Source organism: Felis catus, chromosome C2 (assembly GCF_018350175.1).
Source record: "Felis catus isolate Fca126 chromosome C2, F.catus_Fca126_mat1.0, whole genome shotgun sequence".
Taxonomy (NCBI): Eukaryota; Metazoa; Chordata; class Mammalia; order Carnivora; family Felidae; genus Felis; species Felis catus.
In genome coordinates this window covers 45,281,479-45,301,295 of record NC_058376.1, presented here as the reverse complement: position 1 = coordinate 45,301,295, position 19,817 = coordinate 45,281,479, and the positions used below count along the sequence as shown (strand labels likewise).

The 19,817-nt window shown below is 34.3% G+C and overlaps 1 protein-coding gene across 5 annotated transcripts in view; it reads right to left on the bottom strand.

Moving 5' to 3' along the window:
- The window catches only part of EPHA6 (EPH receptor A6), an 854,316-nt gene that overhangs the window by 477,294 nt on the left and 357,205 nt on the right, over window positions 1-19,817 (bottom strand). For all 5 annotated transcript variants that reach the window (XM_019839578.3, XM_019839585.3, XM_023238878.2 and 2 more), the window contains one exon: window positions 11,200-11,355. In XM_019839578.3, coding sequence (XP_019695137.1) covers window positions 11,200-11,355 — 156 coding nt within the window. The remainder of the gene's footprint in view (window positions 1-11,199; window positions 11,356-19,817) is intronic.

Genomic DNA, 19,817 nt, shown 5'->3' with positions numbered 1-19,817 from the left:
GAGTAAACTGTAAAATATACTAAAGAAAGATAAACACATAGGAATAGTTCATATGAAAAAGTACATTTCTGTATTTTAATAATGTACTACAATATAGGTTGCCAGATTTGCATATGGACATAATTTAAAACTCTAAAAGCCATCTTACTCTTTCAATTATTGCTCTTAACTTTAACTTTTATCTATAGCCATATTATTAATCTAATGTCCTTCCTATATGATCTTTGAAAAATATATTTAATAAGTGTATCTGTAAACAGAATTCTGTCTTTTCCTACTCTAAGCCACTTTGTGCTCTAAGTTTTGTTCACAAAATGTTTGTATATTTGGAAATAAATGGTAAGTAATCACAAACATGGAGCTTCAACCTCATTGGAGGGAAGATAAATCAATTTAGTCAGATAAAGCAATGAGGCCCAGGAAAGTACTATAATTATGTCAAGGTCATACAGTGTACTAATGGTAGGATGATCCCTAGGTCTTTTTATATTTAGATTTTTTTAACTCTACTACATGTATTCATCCTATAGGTAAAAAACACATGTGATATTAAAAGTATCTTATAGTGCTTTGCTTAGAGAGTATTGCCAAATACAAATTTTCAAAACATACAAATTAGAAATCTATTGCATTCTGATGGCAGGTTCTTGAATAATGTTATCTTATAGCATTTTTTAAATGTTTTTATTTATTTTTGAAGGAGAGAGAGAGAGCATGAGCAGGGGAGGAGAAGAGAGAGGGAGACACAGAATTCAAAGATAAATATTGCTCAAAATACAGCAGCGAGTACACTTCAAATTCTTTGTATTTCACGTATTTTCATTTTCTTCAATATGTTTGCACCTACTTCAGTAACAAAATCAACGTTCAAAATTAACACTTGCTATCCATTGAGGCACCTGGGTAGGTCAGTTGGCTGAACAGTTGACTCTTGATTTCGGTTCAGGTCATGATCTCACAGTCATGGGATCAAGCCCTGCATCAGGCTCTGTGCTGAGTGTGGAGTCTGCTTAGGATTCTCTCTCTCTCTCCTCTCTCTGCCCCTCTCCCATGCACATTCTCTTTCTCTCTCTCTCTCTCTCTCTCTCTCTCTCTCTCTCAAAATAAATAAACTTACCAAAAAGAGAGAAAAAAAGACTTGCTATCCATTAACATTTCCATAGTACTGTGAATGGTGACTTAGATAATTCTTTTTAGATTCTCCATTACTTCTAAAACTCACAATTAAAGGAAACAAATGACAAAAATCTTATCAGCCAAATACCACTCACTTCCAGAATAAAAGCTAAACCTCTCAACCTTGTCACCACGTGTCTTCATAACCACGTCTCTTGCTCCCTTTTGCTGCATGTCAATGCTTTTGTACATGCTGTTCCTTTATGTCCTTTGTTCTGTCGAAGATTCCTACTCATCCTTCAGTTTCCAATTTAGGTGTTACCCACTTGTGGCATTTTCCTATTGGTCCTGAGGCAGAAATGAGCACTTTTATACTTTTATAGGTATGAATTTTTAAAATATAGCCAGCATCTTGAGCACTCATTTTGTTCTAAGATGTGTACTTCTTACTTCACATGATTTCATTGATCTCACAATAAACCCAAAAGGTAGTTATTCATCACCATTTATAGAAGATGTGACTAACACTTAACAAGGGTACATATTGCACTGAAATATTTGTATTACTATACACAAGTTTATCCTGGTCTAGCCTGATCCAAAGGCAGCATGTGCTTTTACTAAGGGGACAAATAGAATGCATGGCATTATGCAATCCTCCAATAATTATTTTTCAAATAGTGCAAATTTTGACAAATATTGGAGAATAGGAAGTTTGAGGTTATGATCTTTCCAAGATCCTGGTGTTATTGGTGAAGGATAGACTCATATAACTTGAAAATAAAGAAATGGAAGGAAAGGACTATGTTACAGTAACTGAGATTAACTAACAAAGACCCATAAACAAAAAGGGCAGTCACCCATGTCTCTATCCATTGGGAAGGAACTTACAACTTCTCAAATTTTAAATTTGTTAAGAACTTTTAAATTCCTTAAAACACTTAAGAATTTGAAAAGTAAACACTTGTGGCCCCAAATTTCTATGCTACAGAGCACAGATATAATTTTACCTGGGAAAAATTCCAAGAAATGGTTATCGGCCACCCTTATCAATTCAGAAAAACAAAAAAGGAAACCCATAGAATAACTAATTGTATGAATCACAGAAATGTATTATTGCTGTACAGGTCAAGAGTCAAATGGCAAAACCACATGTATGATAAAAGCACACTAAAATACAAATGAAATAATGAGAAGGCTGGCTTTGTGTCTTCTGAGTAAAATAGCATCCAGTTCCCTAATACCATAAAAAAATTATGCACACCTACATGTAGCCTTTTCTGTGTTTGAGTCAATTATTTTTAATTAAACACTCATTAGAAATAGAAAAGAGAAATATGAAAAGACTAAGTACAGTCATAACTTGGGAGGGAAGATAAAACAATAAATGAATAGATTAAAGCAAATTAATAACCTTTCTCAAAATGCATAATACTGTGAAGATAATAATGAATGCTTCTTTTCCAATTATGGATGCTTCTTGGTAACTGGTTTGTTGTGTACAAGTAGATGATACTGAATGGTAAAATATTTTCTGGATTCCAACTGTTAGAGGCCTGAGAGCAAGTGGTAACTCAATTCTCCAGCATCAGCAGAATGACCACTTAATATCTCTTTCTATAGAGGAACCTCTCCCAGGTGATTTGGTAAAAGAACCTCCATAGAAATAAAGATTAAAGTATCTGCATTTAGGAAACTCTATGAAGCTCAAAAGATATCCTACATCAGTGATCAGTACTGGGGAAACCGGGATTCATTGCATACAGGTATTTATTCCATAATGTAAGGATCATTTTAATTTTAAAAATATACCATTGCAATACATTGAGTGAATTAGAGCTATTTTCTATAGTAAGACAAGAATATAACATAGCCTTCTAGAAGTAAGAAAATCCACCTTTGCAACTTCTCCCATTCTAGTGTCTGCAGATTGTGCTTCCTACATTGTGCTTACAATGAGCCACCTGAACAATTAGTTGCACTTTTGTATTTCACTTGTGAGGTGGAAAAGCAAGGAACCAGAATTGTTTTCTCCATGCAAAACATGCTTAGGAAAGAGAGAAGAAGAAAACTGAAAGATATGGGAAAAATAAAGAGAAAGCAAGCACAGTGGGGGTCCCTGGGTGCGAAATCCTGTACCCACCCAGAAGTAGGGGACATGAGTCGGGCAGCACAAATGAAGAACACCTGTTGCATCTCAACACACTACTTGTTCTCAAAATAAGAATGAGAGATAATTACTTAAAAAAATTTTTTTAATGTTTATTTATTTTCAAGAGAGAGGGAGCGTGAACAGGGGAGGGGCAAAGAGAGAGACATACACACACACACACAGAATCTGAAGCAGGCTCCAGGCTCTGAGCTGTCAGCACAGACCCGATGCGGGGCTGGAACTCACAAACTGCGAGATCATGACCTGAGCCGAAGTCAGATGCTTAACCAACTGAGCCACCCTGGCGCACCGAGAGATAATTATTTTTTAAAATTGCAGATTATTCCAGCAATAAAGAAGCGATTTTACAATATTAATATTAGCCTTATAGCAGAAGTAAATTCAACTTTTGTAAGTTCATGTCAATCCTCACCACTGTATGTCAAATACAAAGACACAAAACCATGGAGTTTGCCTTTATATTAAGAATGAAGTTTGAAAAAACTGTGTTTACTCCTAAGATACTTGATTCATATTTAGAAGACGAAAAAAACAGAGAAATCCTTAATGATGTCCATTAGAATTACCCATATATATATATATATATATATATATATATATATATATATATATGATTTACATTTTACGTTTTGAACCTTTCTAAGTGGGTAACACAAATGTTTGCTGAATGTGTTAATCTTCCAGCATCTGTTTGGAAGCTTTTAAAAAATCCTATTGATTTAAACACAGAGAAACAGCAAAGTAAAAATGCTATGACAGTGTAATTATATTTTGTCTAACTTTTCATGCAACCATGTATTAGACCCTCACTTCATTTCTCTTGACCCCTTCATGCTCTCTGCCTTTCCTGCTGGACAAGTACTTTCTTGGTAATTCTTATTTTCCTTATTTTCCTTTGTGTCTTTAACCTCAGTGAGTACTTCTCCCTTCTGGCCTGGAAAAGCCTTAGATAGTTATTTTGATAACAGATTTCTTGGCAGGCAGCTGCGTCTCCTGTGCTCTCAACTGCTCTCAAAGGCAGCCCTAATTGACCAAGATCTGACATGAAGAAGTGTCCTCCACAGTTCATCCTTCAAAGTACAGAATATACATTAATTAGTCACCTGGGAAATAAAGTTAAGCGTTTATGAAGTAGATTAAAAATTCAGAGAAAACATTTTGGTATTTCATTTTAAATTTCTTATTCACAATTTCTTTTATGTATTTTGTAGTTCAAGCAAAAACGACATAAGGAGTTTTTAAAAATCAAGAAGGCCTAAGCTTGCAAGTATGTTGCTGATATAACTGGTTAGTAGGGCTGTTTGAGAGATCCTAATATAGTTAAAATTAGAGAGGGAGAGGAGCAACTGGGTGGCTCAGTCTGTTAAGCGTCTGACTTCAGCTCAGGTCATGATCTCGTGGCTCGGCTAGTGAGTTTGAACCCTGCATTGGGCTCTGTGCTGACAAGTCAGAGCCTGGAGCCTGCTTCAGATTCTGTGTCTCCCTCTCTCTCTGACCCTCCCCCGCTTGTGCTCACGTGCTCTCTCTCTCTCTCTCTTGCAAGAATAAATGAACATTAAAAAAAAAATAGAGATGGAGAAAAACAGGCCAGGATTTTGAATGTCCTTGGATTGACTTACAATTTGGCAAATGGAGGTTGGGCTTTGAAAGACCATAGGAGGAAGTGGTAATACAATCAAGGTTTATTTTTGTTTCTAATAGTTTGGAATATTTGGAGGTATATAAGACTAAAGGAAGGGGACTAGCCAGGATATTATTAAATTAGCCCAAGGGTGAGTTGAAGCCCTCAACTAAAAGGATAGGGCCAGGAACTAACAGGAAGGAATGGACTGAAGAAATGCTAAGAGGCAGAACTGATAGTACTTGTGTCTACAACTTTGATAGGACATGTTAAAGTCCGGGCAAGAATTATGATTCCAAGCTTTCTGGTTTAGATGCATGGGTAGATGAGGATTCCCCAGGACAAGGACATAAAGCTGGGGTGGATGAGAAGGCTGAGAGACAAAGCAGTCAACTAACTTTTGCAGGTTGAGCTTGAAATTATTAGTCTATTCCTTCAACAAACAAATGAATTCTAAATAAATTTTAGAACCTAGTGCCTAGTGCCTACATACTATTATTAGTGCTGGAGAATATAAGACATGGGTCTTATAGTCTAGTGGGGCTAGAATAACAATAAACAAAGAAGGAAATGCACAAATAAATCAGAAATTTCAAAGACTGTTATAATCCATAAAAAATAAAAAGTCACAGGGGAGCCTGGGTGGCTCAGTTGGTTAAGCATCCGACTCTTGATTTTGGCTCAGGTCATGATCTCGTGGTTCATAAGTTCAAGCCCCACATTCAGCTCTGAGCTGATGGTACAGAATCTGCTTGGGATTCTCCTTCTCCCTCTCTTTCTGTCCCTCCCACATGCTTTCTCTCTCTCTCTCTCTCTCTCTCTCTCTCTCTCTCTCTCTCTCTCTGTCTCTCAAAAATAAATAAAAACAATTTTTCATCTTAAAAAAAAGTGACATTAAAAAGAGTACTGGGAGGAATTCCAATTTTGAATGGTTGGTCAGGAAGTGTTTGTCCCAAGAGCTGGTATTTAAGCCTGAATGGCAAAAAGAAAACAGCCATAAGAAGACTTTGAGGAAGAGTATTTCAAGTAAAAGAAACTGCTGGCACCAAGGATGAGAACAAGCTCAGAATCTTGGACCATGAGATCAATAACCAAAGGGAATATGGTATTATGTAAGGTCAGACATTTGGGCAGGTTTCTATAGGACATATAGGTTGTCAAATCCCACAATTAGTTCGCTAGACAACTTTGGACTTAGGAGAAAAGACTAGGATATGAATAAAAATATAGGCACCATCCATTTAAAGGTAGTATTTGAAGTCATGAGAATGAGCACATTGAAAAGATAGGAAAGAAAATAAAGGAACATGAGGAAAATTAATATTTAACAGGTAAGGAAAAGAAGAGAAACTATCAATGGTGACAAATACAATGGTGAGAAAATTGGAAGGGTGAACAGGTCCTAGAATAAAAGGAAACAGAGAGTTTCAAACAACAGAGTTAAATACCATGAATAGCAGGACAAAAACATTACTTAAACAAAATGGCAAAGATAATTGGTGAATTTTTCTTACATATTTTACGTGAAGTGGTAGGGAAAAAATCTAATTGCTCTCCTAGAGTGAAGAGCAAAAATCTTAATACAGTAGAGTAAAAAGCAAATAAAAAATGGAGAAGTAACCATAGCCAATAAATCCTGCTTTAACAAGATTATATTTTTTGCGGAGAAAAAATTTTAGACTTGGAGTATTCTTTTAATGATAAAAATTCAAATATAAGTTGTGAGGAAGGAGTTAGTGGAAACTAAATGGCAAAGAAGGAAACTACAATAGCCATGTCCAATAGGTTGAGGGTCAGGTCACTCTCCTGCCCACCACCATTGGAAGAATTAACTTTGAATATAAGGCATCATTTTTTTTTCATTGTAACCACTTGTTTATGGGGACACCACTTCAAAGAAGATAGATGGATGACGAAAAGCATATGAAAAGGCACTCCACATTACATGTCAACAGGGAAAAAATACAAATTAAAACAACAATGAGATTCTACTATACACCTATTAGAAATGGTCAAAGTCCAGAATACTGACATCACCAAATGATGGCAAGGATGTGGAGCATCAGGAACTCTCATTCTTTATTGGTAGGAATACAAAATGGTAGTTTGGTAGTTTCTTAACAAAATTAAACATACTCCTACCATATAACCCAGCAATCACACTCCTTAGTATCTACCCTAAAGTGAAAACTTATGTCCACCCAAAAACCTCCACATGCACATTTACAGCAGCTTATTCATAACTGTCAAAACTGGGAAGCAATCAAGTTGTCCTGCAGGAAGTAAATAAGTAAGTAAACTATGTCACATCCAGACAATGGAATATTATTCAGCACTAAAAAGAAATGAGCTATCTGGCCATGGAACACAGGGAGGAATCTTAAATGCATATTACTAAGTGAAAGAAGCCATACTGTATGATTCCAACTATATGACATTCTGGAAAAGGCAAAAGGTATGAAGACAGTAAAAAGATAAGTGGTATCCAGAAGTTAGGGGGTAGAAGGTATGGATAGGTGGGGCACATAGGTGTTTTAGGGCATTGAAAATAGTCTGTAAGATACTTCAATGATGGATACATGCCCTTACACATTTTTCCAAACCCATGGAATGTATGACACCAAGAGTGAACTCTAATGTAAACTGTAGACTTTACGTGATTAGGATATGTCAGTGTAGGTTCATCAATTGTAGAAACGTACCATTTTGGTAGAAGATGCTGATAATAGGGGATGCTTTGCATATCTGGGACCAGGGAGGCTTATGGGAAATTTCTACATTTTCTCTTAGTTTTGTTGTGAATCTCAAACTGCTCTAAAAGAATAAAATCTTAATACAACTTTTTATGTGAATAAATCTTATATATGATGTGTCTCAAGATTATGAAATAAAAAGATACCTATCTCTACATTGAAAATGCAAAGAAATCATAAAAACTCTTAATGGTGAAATTACATTTTTAAGGGTTGCTGTTACAGTTTTGATGATGGCACTAAGGAGCAGTGGAAGACTTCTTACGGTCCTTAAAATCATATCAATTATATGATCACATACTATACCTATATATAAAATCTTTCCCTAGTAGGCCATTTACTAGCCAAATGTCCTGGTTTATCATTTCCAACATTTCAGTCCTTCACTTTATTTTAAACTCATACATTTAAAATCTCTATGCTTCTGATAATAAGGGAAAATATGCCTCCTTTTAAATCCCTAAAAAATTCTCTGAATGCAGTTTCAAATGCTAAGACTGACAAAAATCCCAGAAAGTGATGGCACTGGCTGCTTAACTAACCCAAATTCTGCCCTTTAGATAATACACTATTGGAACAAAGGTGATAAAGACTGTCTAATTCATAGATACATGATATAGCAGTTAAGAAAGCAAGTTATCTATTAAAATGTGGCTATTGTTTGTGATTAATGAAAGATAGGAAAGGCCGATTGCTTGATTCTTGGCCTCAAATGTTCTAGATCTCAGTGAACTTATCCTGGTCCTCTTAAGTCTGATTGTTCAATGACCTCCTGCCTTGTCATTTTCTGATTTTTCTTCCCTAACAATCTAAGTTTATGATATTTAGGAGTAATGATACTTTGGAGTTTATGCGCCTTACCTTTTCTGTATATATTGTAATAACTGTTAGGGTCTCTCACCCTAGTCAGACTGTATTTCAGAAAACCTGCCTATTAGATAGGCAATGAGGTACAGGACTTAATGTATTTTGTGAAAAGGTCAAGAATTCAGTATATACATATTTTCAGTTTGTAGGAATGCAGATGATGGAATCCATGAGCCTAGTATAGTAGTATCAACCATAAACTGTGTAATAGTTTGAATACTAGCTGATCAAAACCTATTTCAAAATGAACTGTAAAAGAACAGCTTTCTGTGCTAAACAAACATGTACGTAGCACCTACTATGTGCTAGGTATTGTTCTTAGCACTTTTCAGCTATTAACTTAATCATTGTAACTACAGAATGAGTTACATACTGTTATTAATAACAGTACTGTTATTATCACTATGCATGAGATAACTGAGGTGAAGAGAATTTGCCCAAGGTTACATAGTCATGATGTACCAACACCGAGAATCATGCACAGATAATTTGACTCAAAGATGGTGAGCTTAAATACACTATGCTAGGTCTTTGTTATAACATCACACGTAAGTCCTTAAGGAAGTAACACAGAGAAGCCTTGAGAGGGGAGCCTCCTAGGGCTTGACTAGGGAGATCTGACTAAAGCTTTCACCTCTTTTAGGAGGGTCTTCTCTTTCAATTTTTGAGGCCAACCTCTATGCCATTCTCTAAAACTCTGCCCAACAATAACCAGTATCAAACCTTTCTCTGCTTCCGCTTGGATAGCTGTGACTAGCATTGTCACAATGAGCGCCGGGTGATGTATGACATTGTGGAATCACTATATTGCACCCCTAAAACTAATGTAACACTGTATGTTAACTATACTGGAATTGAAATGAAATGAAATGAAATGAAATGAAATGAAATGAAATGAAATGAAATAAAATAAATCCATCATGAACAAGACATTAATAAAGATGGCAAAAGATGAGACAATTACAGTTCCCTGGCAAATGATATCTACTGATTAAAATGAAATTAAAACATACAAAAGATAAAAAAGAAAAACATATAAACATAATTTATATACCAAGGATAAAAAAGGAAATATCTTTAAAAGAAATAACCCTTAAAAACATAAACACAAAGCTGATAAGTACACATCTATGATTCAATGACTGACTTGTTTATCAGCTTCATAGACCATGTTGCATCCAATATTTATTTCTTTAACCAGACTCTGACTCCAAAGAACTGCAAGTCTACCCTGCTACCTTACTGAAGGGTATTCCTTCAATTTGTCAATTGTCTATTTATGGCCTCCTAAGAATAAAAAGAAAAATTATCCTCTATCACTCACCTACAAAGTTCCACCCAGTTTTTGAGAAATACTTGCCTAGCAGTACTGTACCCATATGAAATACCACCATTTACCTAAGTTGAAGTATGCTGTCCACAATATAATAATATACAGTAACCATGCAAGGAGGTTTTTTTGTGTATAGTAACAGCAAGATTTTCCTACTAAAAACTATTTCCATAATTAGATAAGAAAAATATATTTTGAATTTTCCTCTTCCTATTTATTAAGTTAAAATATATTCCAATGAAAAAATGCCAAGTAGTAATCTCCCAGGCTACAATTTTCTGAAGAAAATGGTCACTCAGTATTCACAATCAGAAGGCAAAATTTACATCTGCTAATGAATGTGTTACATTTTTATTAAATGGGTTCTATACAAATATTTTATATTAAAGTCTGTAGTAATGAAGATAAATCTACAAACTGCATCAGTTAAAAGAAATGGGACATCACCATCGTCTCTAAGGGATATTTAACATTGTATAATTCTCAATCTATTTTTGCCTTTATGGAATTGCATAAGATAAGCAATAGTTTGGCACCAATTCATCAAACAGAAGGGCAAATTTTCACTATAATATCTTATTTATGTATTTAACAAGACTTTTATAGCTAAGAGGTGACATTTTACTTTTGCATAGCTTAGCAATGCATTAATAGGCTTCATTTTACTTTTTAAATGTAAACTATATTTCACAATACTTTATAATAAAAGAGTACAAATAATTTAAAACTCTCAGTGCATGCATTAAAATAACCTTCACATTTAAATTTAATATTCTATTGGTTTCAACCCCAAAACTGGAGAGAATGTGAGAGGTGAAATGTAGACAAACCAAAAAATACCTTCCCTTAAAGACAAATGTCAAGGAAAACTAGAACTTTTCTGCAAAACAATAGCACAATGACTTTAAAAGTTCTGTCTGAAAGCCCCACCGCTCCCCAACACACATGGTAAACTTGATGGTCCTAAACTGATGTGCCTTAAAATGGATAAGGGTGAAGCAAAGAACAAGTTTTGCTTATAAATTCTTGGGTAGCCTTAAACTGCTTTAACCTCCTAAGGACAGACTAAGGTTTGGAAAAATTTTCAGGGTCTCAGACCAGCACTGGGATTTGCATGTCATGGGTCAACGTGAATTCTGAGGAATAAACACTTTCTTTGCAGGCAGATGAAAAGCAATTATGCTGAGAAGAAAGAGAAACTTTCTTCTTCATTGCTATCAAAGACAAAAAACACTGTTGCTACAGGATTTTGTATATCTTTTTAAAAAACAATTTAGAATAAAGGGACCAAAAGGGTTGAAAACAGGATTTCCAAATGCAAAATGTGTAGACTTACTGGTACATGCCATGGAAGGTGGGTCTTTTTCAGCTCGGAAGTAACCTTTTTCACACTGACAGACAGAAGTTGCTTCCATGTAAGTTAAACTGTGTGGAGGGCACTTAGAACATTTTGTGTTCCCAGCAAATGCTTTATAGAATCCTGGTCTGCAAGCTGTAAAAACAGGAAAAATAATTTTTGTTATTATTTCTAGAGTTCATTTGCACATGTACAACATACTTTAATTTATACACACTTTAATCGCAGAGTTCTGGGTCACACATATACAGAAGAGTCAATATATGGCAACATTTAATGAAATTAGTTATTCAAAATTAGTAATATAATGGTAACTTCACATTTCAGCTCAGGATGCTAATTTTAGAAAGCATACCTGAAACAAACATATACAAAATAAATTGTCTACCAGAGCATAGGGATGCCCTTAAACTGGCAGTAAGGGAAATGATTTTGTGTAGTTCTCGGGGATAGCACTAAATAACATTGAATCACACTGTTTAAAATGTATTTGCATTCTGTTTCTTCTTCAGTCCTTCTGAGTACTAAAGGAAAAGGTCCTAGTGTGGTGCTGGTATATCTTAACACTTGCCCTATCGGTGCTTTTTATTTTTTTAACAAAAGGAGAGCTGGCCTTATGTTCAGAGTTTAGCAAGATCTACCTATAGTTTGATAACATTGTTTTATTTTTATCATGTTTGTTTTTATTTTTTTTTTTATTTTTTTAATGTTTATTTATTTTTGAGACAGAAAGACACAGCATGAGCAGGTAAGGGGCAGAGAGAGAGGGAGGCACAGAATGTGAAGCAGGCTCCAGGCTCTGAGCTGTCAGCACAGAGCCCGATGTGGGGCTCGAACCCACGAACTGTGAGATCATGACATGAGCCGAAGTCAGACGCTTAACCGACTGAGCCACCCAGGCGCCCCATGTTTGTTTTTATTTTTTATGGCAAATTTTTTTTCTGTTTATTATACTGAAATACATTCATTTAAAAATTTTGAATTTCAAAAGTAGGTAGACAAAATATTAAGTAAATAAAGTATATGTACTATACACATATGGCAAGAACCATGAAAATGTAACCAAATGAGTAAATTAAAAATTTTTTTTACATTTATTTATTATTGAGAGACAGAGAGAGACAGAGCACAAGAAGGGGAGGGGCTGAGAGACGGGAGACACAGAATGTGAAGCAGGCTCGAGGCTCCAAGATGTCAGCACAGAGCCCAATGTGGGGCTTGAACTCACGGACTGTGAGATCATGACCTGAGCTAAAGTCAGACGCTCAACCGACTGAGCCACCCAGGTGCCCCCAAATAAGTAAATTAAAAAAAAAAATCACTATGTGATGAAATGTCTTATTGGACCTCATTTGCTCTTTGCTTATTAAATCCATGTTGTCGTTTACAGTGTACATGTTCACAGGAATGGAGGCTCTAAAAAAAGGATTCTATGCTAGGTATGCAGCCAAGGTCCTGAAGGAGGAGTGGGTAGTCTTAGTTGTTTCTGGTTTCAAACAAACCACGGCTGATTAGGTTCTAAATTAACACTGTTAGGGGCACCTGGGTGGTTCAGTCGGTTGAGCCTCCAGCTTAGGCTCAGGTCATGACATTGTGGTTTATGAGTTCAAGCCCCACATCGGGCTCTCTGCTGTCAGCACAGAGTCCCTTCGGATCTTCTGTACCCCTCTCTCTGCCCCTTCCCTGCTTGTGATCTTTCAAAATTAAACATTAAAATATTTATATATAAACACTGCTAAACAAAACAAAGTAAGAATAATGTATTATGTGTTTTAAAAATGTTTTAAAACTTTTTTAATCCAATTCATTTTCACAAAATCCTCTTTTTAGAAATACACAAGAATCTTAACAATAATCTCTTAATAAGGTCTCTGCTTATATATTCAGGAGAGAAAGAAAAAAATGCCACTTATTTTTTTTAGGTAAATTTAATGAATCCCCCCAAAATAACTATGTGTCTTTCTCTAGGTACATTTTGAGGAATATTCCTACAGATCTAAATGACTGCAATTCAACTTATACCAGTAGTATACTATGCACCAGTGACTCATCCTCTAGGAGGGCATAAACCACAAGATGTGCATGTACATGCACACACACACGCATTTGCTGTAAATGGATTATTTTGGATAGTTAATGTTTCCTTTTATAATAACATTTGTCATAAATTACCTAGCAATTCTATAGAAGTAAAATGATCAATTCTGTACAGTAAAATTACTATTAAAAATTTGGTTATTCGCTATCAATGAAGCTCTAAGTGGTGATACATAATAAATATTAACCAGTCTATTCTCTAACTAGCTGATAAATTAATACTATGTCACTAATCAATAAAAACACCATATCATTAAAATATTTCTCTAAGCCTGTCAAAATTTAGACTATGTAAATAATATATAATTAACCCCTAACATAATATATAATATAATATATGTAAATAATATATAATTAACCCTGGATCCAGCTTGAGGGTTAACCATCCTGTTACCTCTTTCGTTTTTTATTTCTTTTGAGAGAGAGAGAGAGAGGAGAGAGAATGAGGAAGGGCACATACGAGCGGGGGAGGAATAGAGAGAAGGAAAGAGAGAGAATCCCAAGCAGGTTCAATGCTATCAGGGCAGAGCTCCATGCTGGGCTCGAACTCACAAACTGTGAAATCATGACCTGAGCCAAAACCAGAGCCAGGTGCCTAACCAACTGAGCCATCCAGGGGCGCCTCTGTTACTCTTTTCAACAGCACCATGACATGTACTTGTGTAATGGCTGAAGGCTCTAAAGGACAGAGTGGTAACACTGATTATCATAAAGTAGGTGTTCAATACATTTTCTTTTTTTTTGCACTGAACTGAACAGAGTGTGAGTACTCTGTTAACTGAGTCTGCAGGAGCAGACGATTATACATTTCTACTTAGTGCATGTTCTGATCATAGTATAATTCATCTTACCAAAAATTTAGGGTTTTGTTTTTTGTTCTTTTGCTTTACTGTAAGAGATGGAAGAAGTGAGTAAAGATATAGAAAGTGATTCAACTGCAGCTCAAAACTAATTATTCTAATACCTCCAGATGAGCTGGCTATAAAATAAAACAAATCTTTTCCATTTGAAATTATTACCCACATGAAGTTGAAAATTTTATCACCACAAAAAATACAAATACAAGTTGGATATTGGTACTGCCACTCTCAAACTTATCTCTCATTTGAATACACATAAAAATTTCCTTTAAAAATTTTAAAACGTTGAACTTATAAAAACACATTTGAATTATTAAAATATTACTCACCTTAATATTAAGGTTTCATATAATATTTCATTTAAAAACAATGGATAATGCTGTTAAAAATGTTAGAAAGCCATTGTTCTAGGTAGTCACATTCTCTTTATGTAGTACGCAGTAATGGCACACAACATATACTTCTCTTTTAGCTTGAATCATATTAGATTATAACTACTTTGTGACGTTTATCACCTCAATTTCTTGTAACTGCCACAAGCCAGACATGGGCATATATCCATAATGCTTATCATATTTCAAGTATATATTTAGTTTTTACAGAGGTTTGAAAAATTTAATGAGTAAATGAATAAATAATTCACTAATGTCTAGTATGAAATTACTAGAACTCTAAATGTAATAAACATTCTATATATTCATTCAGTTAGTGATTCTAGATTTTGTTTGTATTTCTGTTACAAATGAGATATCAGTACCTAAGTCTTAAGAACTTTTAAATTGTTTTCTTCTTCTCTATCACTTTTTAATTTATCTATTTATAGGGAATGTAAAATTCATTTCCAAAAACAAACCACTGTAGATAAGAGTATTTTCCAATGTATGTCAGTACTGAATGTGTTTGATATTTCTATTAACTTGTAAGAGCTGTTTATTAGCAATATTACAGTTATATTTATTGTTTTTATGCATTTTTCTATCCATTTTATGACTTTTGCATAAAAAGAAAGATAATAATCCCATTCATTATAGCATCAAGAACAATGAAATACGTTGGAATAAATTCAACCAAGACGTGAAATATGTATATGGTGAAAATTATAAAACTTTGATGAAAGAAACTTAAGAAGACACAAATGAAAAGATATTCCATGTTCATGGATCAGAAGAATTAATTGTTAAAATGTCCATACTACCCAAAGTCATTTATGTATTCAATGCAAGTCCTATCAAAATTCTAATGACATTTTCCACAGATACAGAAAAAAAATTCCTAAAATCTGTATGGAATGACAACAACCACAACAACAAACCCTCCAACAGCCAAAGCAATTTGGAAACCAACCAACAAACAAAACTGGAGGCATCACACTCCCTGATTCCAAACTATAATGAAAGCTATAGTCATCAAAGCAGTAAGTTACTGGCATAATAATACAAACAGACCAATGGAACAGAACAGAGAGACCAGAAATAAATTCTTTCACATATGGTCAACTAATCTTTAACAAGGGAACCAAGAATATGCAATAGGGAAAGGATAGTATTTTCAATAAATTGTATTGGGAAAACTAGAAACCACAAAGAGAAGAATGAAATTGGATCCTTATCTCACACCACTCACAAAAATTAACTTGAAATAGCTTAAAGATATATTAAATATAAGACCTGTAACTATAAAACTCCTAGAAGAAATAATAGGGAAAAGCTCCCTGATGTTGGTTTTAGCAAAGATTTTTTGGATAGGACAACAAAAGCAGAAGCAACAAAAGTAAAAATCAACAAATAGGACTACATTAAACTTAAATGCTTCTGCACACCAAAAGAAACAAGCAACAAAATGAATAGGCAGACCATCTATTTGATAAGATGTTAATACTCAAAATTTATAAAGAATACATGCAACTCAACAACAAAAAAGTAATTGGATTAAAAAATGACTATAGGAACTGAATAGGCATTTCCCCCAAAAAGACATCCAAATGGCCAACGGACACATGAAAAGATGCTCAACATCATTAACCACCAGAAAAATACAAATCAAAACCATAATGAGATATTACTTCATATTTGCTAGAATGGCTATTATCAAAGAGACAAAAAATAACAAGTGTTAGTGAGGCTGTGGAGAAAAAGGAACTCTTCTGCATTGTTGATGGGAACATAAATTATTTAAGCCACTATGGGAAACAGTATAGTTTCTCAAAAAATGAATAGAATTACCATATGATCCAGTAATCCCACTTCTGAGTATTTATCCAAAGGAAATGAAAAAAGAGTATCAAAAAGATAACTGCACTCTCGTATTTATTGCAGCATTATTCACAACAGCCAAGATACAGAAACAACCTAAGTGCTTTTCAACAGATGAATGGATAAAGAAGTTCTATAATGATTCTATTTTTTAGTTTCCTTCCATAATATTATAACCTTATTATATAAATCTGTATTTCTTGTACTACTGCATTCATCTCATCTGCTTGCCTCTGCTTTCTCCTTGCTCAAATCTGTGCCATAGTTACTACCAGTTACATTACTAAATCGTAGAGATGACCATGCTGCTGTCTATTGTCAAAAAAGTAGGAGTTGGCAAACATTGCCCTTTGGCCAAATCTGTCCTAGCCCTTGGTTTGGTAAAGCTTGTGAGCTAAGAATAGCTTATGGATTTTTAAATGATTACATAGGTACATGGTAACATTGATTTTGACTCTTGGCCTGCAAAGCCTAAAATGTATACCACCTGACCCTTTACGGAACATGTTTGTTAACACCTGGTCTCTAGCATAAAGTCCAAACTCAGTTTAGCATTTAAATTGCTTCAGAGTTGAGCTCACACCTGTTTTTCCAAACTCAACTTCCACTGTTACATAAATTTTAGACTTCTTCTCCCCACACACACCATATTATTTTTAACAGTTTTATTATGGTGTACTTGACATGAAAAAACCCGCAGGTACATGTAAAGGGAACAAATGGATGAATTTTGACTTATGTATACAACTATGAATATTTAACTGCAACCAAGATAGTGAACATATACATTCAACTCCAAAAGTTTCCTTGCATCCCTTTATTTTCACCTATTTGCATTTTTATATTTATTTTATTTATTTTAAAGATTTTATTATTAAGTAATCTCTATACCCAACGTGGGTCCCAAACTTAAAACCCCAAGGATCAAGAGTCACATGTTCTACTGACTGAGCCAACCAGGTGTCCTGGATTTTTATATTTAAAGTATATGTCCTGCAGGTAGCACTTTTCTGGGTCATGCGTTTTTTTTTTTTTTTTAATTCTAATCTGACAACTTTTCTTTTAATTGAGATGTTTAGTGTATTTACATTTAATGTAGTTACTGACATTACTAGATTTAAGTCTATCTTGCTACTTTTTCCCCATTTGTCCCATCTGTTCTTTGTTCCGTTTTCGTCTTCTTTTTTTTTAAATAACTGCATGCTTTTTACAATCTCATTTAACCTCCTTTGTTGGTTTATTTGCTCATGAGCAAACTCAGGGGAACACTCATGGGAATGTCTGCAGCTCTCTGGAGCTCTCTTTTAGGGAAGCACTCTCCTTTTTCATACTTTGTTTTGTGAAATCTAGCTGTTTGGGTCTACATGGACTCTCAGATCTGTCTTCTTAAGCCACAGAAGGAGTCTACTGGCTTCTATCAGGGTCCCTCCTCCCTGTACCACGGCCTGGAAACTCTCTCAAGACACTAAATGGGATAGTTGTACGGCTCTCCTCTTTTCTCTTTTTTATTTCCCATCTCTCAGGGATCACAATCTTTCATAATCTGATATATTGTCTTAAAATGATTTTTTCATATATTTTATGTGTCTTCTAGGTTTCTTTCAGGCAACAGATGTTACTAAATCTTGGCTGCAAGTAAAAATCAAATTGCTTTAATCATTTTGAATTATTTTTCTGTCTTCATATTTCTCTGTTTTATAATGTTTTTATCCTAAATTCACCTAGTTAGTTTCTCAAAGACATACTTGAAAAACTTACCTTAAAGTACAATGCAATACAACTACCATCTACCAGATTGCCTAAGGTGAAAAAGACACACAATACTAAGTGTTGGTGAGGATATGGAGCAACATGAGCTCTCTCATACGTTGTTGAAGGAGTTTTAATTGGTACTACCGCTTTGGGAAACTGTTTGGCAGTATTTACAATAGATGAGCATAGATATATCTTTTGACATAACAATCCTACTCCTAGGTATATACCCAACAGAACAGCACAAACTGAAAGTAGTTTCTATACCATTAGACAGGCATACTAAATCTATTGCCAGGTAAGTCATCACTCTTCCATTCGATTTTAATTTCTGTAATTTTGTTAACTTGTTGACCTTTTTCACCTGGGGTATTTTCTACTCCTTTCATCCCCCTACTTTGTCCTTGTTGCTGTAACTTCTATGTTCCCTTTTCATTTTAATGAAGTATCCTGAGGGAATGGAAGTAAACTGATATGTTCAATCAACTATGCTTAATAACTAAGTTTACACTTTAGTAAATTTCTAATCATGTAATTAGAGTATATTTAGTTTAAAATAATCAAATTACAATCAGGCCATTATTTATGAAATATTTGTTTAAATGTTTCCATGTGCCTACTTACAAAGATAGCAAAAGTGCTGGAAGAATAAATGCAATGTAATTTGATAATGGTAGATCTATAAAATGCAAAATATATAAGTATTCTCATAAAATTATATAATAAATAATCTAAGTTAAAACATAAGTCTTCTGCTTCAAAAATATGTTGATAATTTGAGGAATTTTAAATGTTTGCTCAAAATAATAAGAGATTTCATACATATTATAAGGTAAAAATAATTTTTACAAAAAGCATGTATTAAAGGCACATTCTATATGAGTATAGTTACTGAAATACTACTAATATTAATGAAGTATGTACCCTGCAATGCAATTTCCCTTATAAATTTTTGAACTTTCATTGTCTTTTATTCCTAAAATACAGTTTGAAAGTACTTTCTCTCTCTCTCTCTCTCTCTCCCTCTCTCTCTCTCTCTCTCTCTCTCTCTCTCACACACACACACACACACACACACACACACACACACACACACATTCATGTCTCTGCTAAAACAAAATCAAGCAATATACGAACTGTTTTATACATACATTATGTTAAAAAAGGAATGGTGAGGCTATACATAGCTAGCAATGTTTTGGGGATTTATCTTCATTATCAGAGAACTCTAAGACAAAGGACCAAAAGAAATCCTAGTTGGCATATCATGCAGTTCTCACCATTTGATGAAATATTGAATTGCATCTTGTGTGACAGAAACTGATATTAATATAATTGACTCCCTTTCTCTCATCAGTGTTCAATAGTCTGTAAGTTTAGATAATCCTGAATGACTTATCAGTAAAATATGTGATCTTCATCATTTCTCAAAACATTAGAATTCATGAATTTAAGAAACTGGGATAGGGAATATCATCACTCCTTTCTTAGATGCTGTTCTGCAGTTATGAAAATTAAATTTTGCTATCATGTAAGCAGAGAAGGCAGGAGAGATTGGGGAATTAAAAACTAAAAAGAAAAGAAAAGAAAAACCTAAAATCTAAGGGTAAATAACCATGGATATTTTGCTTCTTTA